Source organism: Gorilla gorilla, chromosome 13, assembly GCF_029281585.2.
Source record: "Gorilla gorilla gorilla isolate KB3781 chromosome 13, NHGRI_mGorGor1-v2.1_pri, whole genome shotgun sequence".
Classification (NCBI taxonomy): domain Eukaryota; kingdom Metazoa; phylum Chordata; class Mammalia; order Primates; family Hominidae; genus Gorilla; species Gorilla gorilla.
This window is the reverse complement of record NC_073237.2, coordinates 17997466-18007054: the sequence shown is the minus strand read 5'-3', so window position 1 is coordinate 18007054 and position 9589 is coordinate 17997466. Positions and strand designations below refer to the sequence as shown.

The 9589-nt window shown below is 45.4% G+C and overlaps 1 protein-coding gene and 1 pseudogene across 1 annotated transcript; both read right to left on the bottom strand.

The window, feature by feature from the left end:
• Positions 1–326: 326 nt before the first annotated feature.
• Positions 327–3660, bottom strand: LOC129524674 (mucin-19-like; annotated as a pseudogene).
• Positions 3653–7742, bottom strand: LOC129524570 (uncharacterized). The gene has a single exon (XM_055350518.2). It carries the CDS (start codon positions 7243–7245, stop codon positions 6640–6642), a length of 606 nt encoding a protein of 201 aa, XP_055206493.1. The 5' UTR covers positions 7246–7742; the 3' UTR covers positions 3653–6639.
• Between the last annotated feature and the right edge of the window lie 1847 nt (positions 7743–9589).

The window sequence follows — 9589 nt, the reverse complement described above, 5'->3', positions numbered from 1 at the left end:
TGACAGCCTCAGGTGCAGGAGGGAGGACGGCCTGATTCGAGTCTGCGGAAGGAGGAAGAAGCTCGTTTCCTGAGCCAGCAGGGACACAGAGGCGGATGCGGGACACAGGGACACAGGGGTGGATGCCATAAAAATATATGGCATATATTTTGAAACATGGCCGCAATTTGAATAATTAGAGTGTTATGCTGAAACTGCACCAAAATTTATCATTCCAGTGACTACAGGGAATTTTTAATAGTTGTTATTTTTATAATAAAATTAAACTTTAATGAAATAACTGACTTTCAAACTTCAGCAAGAGGGCAAATATTCAGCCAGAGGTATCAGTTCCCGGTTTCTGCTTCGGGTCCTCTCTGGTCTCCCACAGCCCCTCCTGCATCACCCAGGTCTAAGGGGCCACCTGGCCTGGCCTGTGTTCCCTCGTCCCTCCCCTTCCCCACCCAGATCCTGCAGCGCCTTTCTGGGGCAGGGGCGGCGAACCGTCCAGAGCGGGAGGCTCCTTCGCCCAGGGCAGCACCGCTCCGCCCCTCTCCACACCTGCCCAGCCCCTGGCAAAGGAGTCGCCTGGGCCTGGCCCGCTGCCCGCTCCCCAATGCCTGCCCTGTGCCTGCAACGGCGACGCTGCCAACAAGAGGTGCCAGAGACAGCGGCGCAACCCGCCCAGAGAGCAGGGTCCCACTCACCTGGGAGCGGGGGCACGTCCCTTCCAGTAGGCAATGGAGTTAAGATTGTTTCCTTATTTATTTTACTTAAAACTGGTAGAATGTCACTATTATATGAAGTACCCATGACTCTCTCAGTAAATTTGAGCAAACGTTTATTAGTTTTTGTCAGTTTAACTAGTTCTTTTGTGTCTATTAAGGTGAAATTTAACTTCTATCTGAAATCAGTAAGATACAGAAAGATTTTAATGACAAGTGAATATTTTTTTTCTCAGGGGGAACGGAATTATGAATTGAATGAATGAATTCTGAATTAAATGAATGCATTCATTAGCAAGATAGAGAGGACACTAACCAATCGATAGTTTTAATCAATCTGTATTCCCTCCCCCCTCCCTCTTTGTTTTTTGTTTGTTTGTTTGTTTTTGAGACAGAGTTTTGCTCCGTCGCCCAGGCTGGAGTGATGTGGCGCGATCTTGGCTCACTACAACACCCGCCCCCCGGGTTCAAGCGACTCTCCGCCTCAGACCCCCGAGTAGCTGGGATTACAGGCGCCAGCCACCATGCCCAGTTAATTTTTGTGTTTTCATTAGAGGCGGGGTTTCACCACGTTGGCCAGGCTGGTCTCAAACTCCTGACCTCGGGTGATCCGCTCACCTTGGCTTCTCAAAGTGTTGGGATTATAGACGTGAGCCACCAGTCCCGGACCCTCCCACCCCTCTGTATTATGACCATGTGTACCCAGCATTTAGCTCCCACTTATGAAAGAGAACATGCGCTTTTGCATTAGTTTGCTGGAAACAATGCATCCATGTTGCTTCAAATGGCATAATTTTGAGTTTTTTCTGGCTGTATAGTATTCCATGAGTCTTTATCCAGACCACCACTGATGGATGTCTGGATTAAGCCTATGTCTTTGTGATTGTGAATACTGCTGTGATAAAAATATAGCTACATGTGTCTTTTTGATAGGATATTTATTTTCTTTCGGGTATATACCCAGTAATGGGGTTACTGGATTGAATGGTAGATCAACTCTCAGTTCTTTAAGAAATCCCCAACCTGCTTTCCACAGTGGCTGAACTAATTTACATTCCTTCAGAAAGTGTATAAGTGTTCTCTATTCTCTAAATCTTCACCGATATGTGTTTTTCTTTTGACTTTTCAAAAAAGGCCATTCTGACCAGTATGAAATGGTATTTCATTTCGGTTTTGATTTGCATTTCTCTAATAAATAATGACTATGAGCACTTTTACATATGTTTGTTGGGTGCTTGTGTGTATGTCTTCTTTTGAAAAGTGTCCATTCGTGTCCTGTTGCCCACTTTTTAATGGAGTTACTTGCTGCTTGCTTGTTGATTTGTTTAAGTTCCTTATAGGTTCTGCATAATAGACCTCTGTTAGATGCGTAGTTTGTGAATATTTTCTTTCATTCTGTGGGTTATCTCTTTAATACCTTGATAGTTTCTCTTGTTGTGCAAAAGTTTTTCAGTTTAATTAAATCCCACTTAGTTGCAATTGCTTTTGAGGACTTAGCCATAAATTATTTGCCAAGGCCGTTATCAAGAAAAGTATTTCCTAGGTTTTTTCTAGGCATTTTATAGCTTGAGATTTTTCATTTAACTCTTTAATCCATCTTAAGCTAATTTTTGTATTTGGTGAAATATGGGGGTCTAGTTTTATTCTTCTGCATATGACTAGCCAGTTATCCCCGCATTATTTATTAAATAAAGTCTTTTTCCCATTGCTTACTTTTGTCAACTTTGTTAAAGATGTGATGGTTACAGGCATGTGGCCTTAGTTTCTAGTACTCTAGTCTGTTCCATTGGTCTATGTGTCTGTTTTTCTACCAGTACCATGTTGTTTTGATTACCATAGTCTTCTAGTATAGTTTGAAGTCATGTAATATGATGTCTCTAGCCTATGTCTCTAGCCTTAGTATTGCTTTGGCTTGGCTATTCAGACTCCTTTTAGGTTCCATATAAATTTTAGATGTTTTCTATTTTGTGCAAAATGACATTAGTAGTTTGATAGGAAAAGCACTGAATCTGTAAATCGCTTTGAGCAGTATACTCATCTGCACGCAGATGATACTCCAGTGTATGTTCTGTGGTTGATGAGTGAAGTGTATTGTAATTCCAAATGGTCAAGCCAGACCCTGTCCCCACCCGGCTCCTCCTCTGCCAGAGCTGGACACCTCTACCCAGGGGGCCTCTAGAGCCACTGGGGATGGGGCTGAGGGCCGCTTCCCGCCCCCGTGCAGCTGCTGCAGGGCAAATCACCTGGCTTGGCCGCAGCCACAGGGACATCTGGCCCTGCTTCCGAGATGTGGGGAGTGCGGGCAGGCTCAGGAGTTGCCTGGAGGCTGCTGCCTGCACACAGAAGGCGGCTGCAGCTTGGGAGCCCAGGCGGGCTGGAGGTGCATGGCCTGGTCGGCCTCGGGATCGCCAGCGCGCCCAGCCTGAGGGCCCCCAGGCCGTGCCTCCCACCCACTCCTCCACCTGAGAGCGATCGGGGCCCCTGTCATGGGCACTCGGCAGTCACCCCGTGTGGGGTTGAGCAGCGGGTTCTCAGTTCTCGCCCCTGTGCAGCCGCCACCGCCAGGCAGAATGCCTGGCTTGGCCACAGCCACAGGGACACCTGGCCCTGGTTCTGCGAGACTGGGAGCGCAAGCGGGCTCAGGGGTTGCCAGGTAGCTGCTGCCTGCACACAGAGGGCGACTGCAGCTTGTGCGCCCAGGCGGCGGAGCATGGTCTGGGTGGCCTCTGGAGTGCGTGCGCGCCAGGCCTGAGGGCCTCCCTGGTGGTGCCACCTGCCCCAGTCTTCCTCTGCTGGAGCCTGGAGCAGCTGGAATGGCCACTCTGCAGTCACAGGGGAGAGAGTTAAGTTTTCTTATCCCACACATGCACACAAAAACGTAACTATTCTGTGAGGTAATGAACATGTTCATTGACTTCGTTTTGGTAATCATTTCAGAATGTGCATATAAACGCATCACATGTACAATTTTTATTTCTCTATTACACCTCAGTAAAGCTGAAATAATTAACAGGATTGAAAGGATAAACCCACAGTTCTATAGTCACAGTTGGACACTTCAATACCTCATTTTAATTAATGGATAGAAAAACCAGACAGAAGCTTCATGAGAAACACAAGAGTTAAACAACAGTATAAGCCACTGAGAGCTAATACGCATATACAGGACAGTCCATCCAACAACAGCAGAATATACATTCCTTTCAAGTGTATATGGAAGTTCTCTAGGATGGGCCATATCTTCGTCCACAAAATATGTCCTAATCATTTTTAAAAGTTTGAAATCATACAAAATATAATTTACACCCACAATGGAAGAAACAACAGATAAATAAGTGAAAACTGGAAAATTCACGAAAATGTGGAAATTAAACAATACAGTCTTCAACTACCAGTGAGTGAAAAAAATAAATCACAAGCAAAATTATAAAATATCTTGAGATAAATTAAAATAAAAACAAAACATACCAAAACTTATTGAATGCAGTGAAAGTAGAGTTCAAAGGAAAATGTATGGATATAAACAACTACATTTAAGAAAAATCTCAAATCAACATCCTCACTCTATACCTAAAGGCAGTGGAAGAAGACAAAAGAAGACTAAACCCAAAGCTAGCAGTATGAAAGAAATAATAGAGAGTATAATTAGAGCATAAATCAATAAAATAGAAGTTTGGAGAGCAGTAGAATGAATAAACATAGATTATTTGAATGATCAAGCCTTTCACTATATTGACTGAGCAAAAGATGGAAGACTAATTATTAAAATAATAAATGAAAGCAGAGCCATTACTACCAACTTTACAGAAATACAAAAGGATTACAGGAGTATACTGTGAACAACTGTCTAACAACAAATTAGCTGCCCTGGATGAAATGGACGAAAGACACAAACTACCAAAGTGGCTCAAGAAGAAAGAGAAAATCTGAATAGACTTATAACCTAGGAGATTGAATTAGTAATCGAAAGTGATTAACAAAGAAACATTTATGACCAAATAGCTGCATTAACTGGTGAGTCAACCTAACATTTAAAGAAGAATTAATACCATTTCTTCTCAAACTCTTCTGACATAATATATGAAGAAGGAATACTTGCTAATTCATTTTTTGATAACAGCATTATCCTTATACCAAGGCCAAAGAGAGCACAAAAAAGAGAACTACAGCACAATATCCCTTATGAATATATTAGCAAAAATCTCAGCAAAATACTAGCAATACTAGCAAAATACTAGCAGCAATACTGTATAATCAAAGGATTGTAAACTATCACCCTGTGAGATTTATCCCCAAAATGCAAGGGTGGCTCAACATATAAAAAATCAATCAGTGTAATATACTCTAACAGTAAAATGAATAAGCACGTGATTATTTCAATTGATGCAGAGAAAACATTGATGAAATACAACACCCTTCTATAATAAAAATACTCAATAAACTAGGCATAGAAGGGATTTTCTGCAACATGACAATAGGATGTACAAAAACCCAACAGTTAATATCATGATCAATGATGAAACACTGAAAGCTGTTTTCCTAACATCTAGAACAAGACAAGCATGGTGCATTTGCCACTTGTATTCAACGTAGCACTGGCAATTTTAGCCAGAGCAATTAGGCAAGACAAAGAAATAAAAGGCATCTAAATTAGAAATAAAAAACAGAAGTAAAATTATATCTACACATGATCTTATGTGTATAAAGCTCCAAATAAAACACAAAACCGATTATAACTAATAAAAGAGGCAGGATGCAAAACAAACATAGGCAAATGAGCTATATTTCTATATAGTTGTAAAGAACTATGAAAACATTTTAAAAATTCCATTTATAATAGCATCAAAGAATAAGTTATTCAGGCATAAATCTAACCATGGTGGTATACACAAAACTTTGCTGAAAAAAATGAAAGAGAGTGGAAATAACTGGAAAGACATTCTGTGTTCACGGGTTGTAAGACAATATTGTTAAGATGACAATACCATCTAAAGTAATCTACAGATTCAATGCAATATCATCAAAATCCCAAAGGCATTTCTGTAGAAAGAAAGAAACTCATTCTACAATTCATACAAAAATTCAAAGGATCTGACAGACAAAACAGTCTTGAAAAAGAATATTAGAAAACTCACAATTTTCAGTTTCACAGCCTACTACAAATCTACAGTAATCAAGAGAGTGTGGTACTGGCATAAGACTAATAAACTTTTAGACCAATAAAATAGAACAGATTTGAGATCCTACAAATTAGTGCTCACATATATGGTCAATGACTGTTCAACAAGCTGTCCAAGTCTAGTCAAGGGAGGAAAGAACAGTCTCTTCAACAGCTGGATGTCAGTGCACAAGAGAGAAGTTAGACCCCTACCTTGCTGTATACACAAAAATTAATTCTAAATTAATAAAAGACTTAAATGTAAGGACTAAAGTATGTAACTCTTAGAAGAAAACACAAGGTAAATCTTTATGACCTTTGAGTTTTAAGTGTATTTTGAAATATGACAGAAAAGCACAGATAACAAAAGAAAATACACGTAAATTAGATTTAATCAAAATAAAAAACCTTTATGCATCAAAGGATACTATCAAGGGAGTTAAAAGACAACCCATAGTATGTGAGAAAATATGTATCTGATAAAATCAAAGTGTGTATCTGATAAAAGCTTAATATCCCACAACTCAACATCAGAATTTCTAACATCCCAATTAAAAAATAGGCAAAGGACATGAATAGACATTTCTCCGAAGAAGATACACAAGTGTCTAAGACGGACAAGAAAAGATGCTAAACACCGTTATTCATTAATAAAATGCAAGACAAAACCCAAATGAGATGCCACTTTGCATCCACTAGTAAGGCTTTCATAACAACGACACAGAAAATCAATGTTGCTAAGGAGGTGGAGAAATTGGAGCCCTCATGAACTGGCTGCTAGGAATAGAAAATGATGCACTTGCTGTGGCAAACAATTTGGTGGTTCCTCACAGAATCACACAGAGAAACAGGAGCTGCTGGCTTCCGGGTTCTCCTGGGCTGGCGCGGTACGTCCCGGAATCGCAGGCGTGCATTCCTTCCCACCTGAGGGCCTGCCTGGCCGTGACTCCCGCCCCTCTTCTCCTCGGAAGAGAGGTCGGGGCCGCTCCAGGGGCCGTCTGCAGCCACCGGGGATGGGGCTGACGGTCGGTTCCTGCCCCGGTGCAGCCGCCGCCGGGCAGATCGCCTGGCTTGGCCGCAGCCACGGCGACATCCAGGCCCGGGTCTGCAAGGCTGGGCGCGCCAGCCAGCTTGGGAGTTGCCTGGCGCCTGTAGCTGGGCGCCCAGGTGGTGGAGCATGGCCTGGGTGGCCTCTGGATCGCGAGTGCCCCTGGCCTGAGAGCCCGCCAGACCCTGCCCCCGCCCGGCTCCTCCTCTGCCAGAGCTCGACACCTCTAGCCAAGGGCCCTCTGCAGCCACGGGGGATAGGGCTGAGGGCCGGTTCCCGCCCCCGTGCAGCTGCTGCAGGGCAGACCGCCTGGCTTGGCCGCAGCCACAGGACATCAGGCCCTCGTTCCGAGATGTGGGAAGTGAGGGCGGACTCAGGAGTTGCCTGGAGGTTGCTGCCTGCACAAAGAAGGCGGCTGCAGCTTGGGTGCCCAGGAGGGCTGGAGGTGCATGGCCTGGTCGGCCTCGGGATTGCCAGCGCGCCCAGCCTGAGGGCCCCCAGGCTGTGCCTCCCGCCAAGTCCTCCACCTGAGGGAGATCGGGGCTGTTGGTATGGGTCCTCAGCAGTCACCCCGTGTGGGGTTGAGCGGCGGGTTCTCAGTTCTCGCTCCTGTGCAGCCGCCGCCGGTCAGAATGCCTGGCTTGGCCGCAGCCACTGGGACACCTGGCCCTGGTTCTGCGATGCTGGCAGCGCAAGCGGGCTCGGGGGTTGCCAGGCAGCTGCTGCCTGCACACAGAGGGCGACTGCAGCTTGGGCGCCCAGTCGGCGGAGCATGGTCTGGGTGGCCGCTGGAATGCGTGCGCTCGAGGCCTGAGGGACGCGCTGTTGGTGCCAACTGCCCCGCTCTGCACCTCTCCGCACCTGCGCCGGCGCCCTGCGCCCCCTCCCTGCGCCCCCTCCCTGCGCCCCCTCCCTGCGCCCCCTCCCTGCGCCCCCTCCACGCCTGCGCCGGCGCTCTGCGCCTCTCTGCCTTTGCAAAGGGCGCTCTGCCTTTGCGAGGGCGGAGCTGCCTTCTCCTCAGCACAGACCGGAAGAGCATCGCAAGGGCGGAGCTGAGTTCTCCTCTGCACAGACTTCGGAGATACAGCGAAGGCGGAGCAGTGTTCTCCTCAGCACGGACTCGGGCGGGCGGGCCGGGGGCACCGCGAGGGCAGAGCTGCGTTCTGCTCAGCACACACCTGGGGGACACCGCGAAGGCAGAGCAGCGTTCTCCTCAGCACAGACCTTGGGGGCACTGCCTCGCTTTGGGACAACTCGGGGCCGCATCAACGGTGAATAAAATCCTTCCTGTTTGCAGCCCTGAATAATCAGGGTTGGAGACCAGTTAGAAGGGTTCAGTGTGGAAAACGGGAAACCAAAAGCCCCTCTGAATCCTGCCCACCGAGGTTCTCCCCAGCCAAGGTGAGGCGGCCGCAGTGCGAGATCCACACCGGAGCCTCAGAAGACAAATGCGGCATTCCTAATGCAGACATGACACCCAAAGTATGACACCCCCATTGCTCATGTAACAAGCACCTGTAATGCTAATGCACTGCCTCAATACAAAAATATTAATATAAGATCCGCAATCCCCTCGCTGCCGTGCAGTCCAAAGACAGCGATCATAATAATCAACATTGACATAGTCAATACAAACGTAGTAACGAACCTAGGGTTAAGGTTGGTGTTAGGGTTAGGGGTTAAGTTTAGGGTTAGGGGTTGGAGATAGGGATTGGGGTCAGAGTTAGGGGTTAGGAGTCAACGTTTAGAGTTAGGGTTTAAGAGATGTTAGGGGTTAGGGATTAGGGGTTAGGGTTGGGTTAGGGTGAGGGTTGGGGTTAGGGGTTAGGGTTAGGGATAGTGGTTAGGGTTTGGGTCAGTGGTTAGGGGTCAGGGTCAGGGGTCAGGGTCAGGGGTCCCACTCTGCGATTTGTCTATTTACTCTGCTGACTGTTCCCTTTGCCATGCAAAAGCTCTTTAGTTTAATTAAGTCCCAGCTATTTATCTTTGTTTTTATTGCATTTGTATTTGGGTTCTTGGTCATGAAATCCTTGCCTATGCCAATGTCTAGAAGGGTTTATCCAGTGTTATCTTCTAGAATTTTTACAGTTCAGGAATTAGGTTTAAGTTCTTAATCCATCTTGAGTAGATTTTTGTATAAGGTGAGAGATGAGAATCCAGTTTTATTCCCCTGCATGTGGCTCGCCAATTATCCCAACGTCATGTGTTGAAAAGGGTGTCCTTTCCCCACTTTATGTTTTTGTTTGCTTTGTCAAAGGTCAGTTGGTTGTAAGTATTTGGGTTAATTTCTGGGTTCTCTCTTCTGTTCCATTGGTCTATGTGCCTATTTTTAAACCAGTACCTTGCTGTTTTGGTAACTATGGCCTTATTGTACAGTTTGAAATCAAGTAGTGTGATGCCTCCAGGTTTGTTCTTTTTGCTTAGCCTTGGTTTGGCTACATGACACCCTTTTGGTTCCATATTAATTTTAGAATTGTTTTTGTAATTCTGTGAGGGATAATGGTGGTATTCAGATGGGGATTCCATTGAATTCGTAGATTGCCTTTAACAGAATGGTAATTTTCACAATATTGGTTCTACCCATCCGTGAGCATGGGGATGTGTTTCCATTTGTTTGTGTCATCTATGATTTCTTTTCTTTCTTGTTTTTTTTTTTTTTTTCAGAGGTAGTTTCGCTCT

Bases quoted from the DNA above. Each gene is read 5' to 3' on its own strand.
- LOC129524570 (XM_055350518.2), bottom strand. From the start codon at position 7,245: ATGTCCTGTGGCTGCGGCCAAGCCAGGCGGTCTGCCCTGCAGCAGCTG.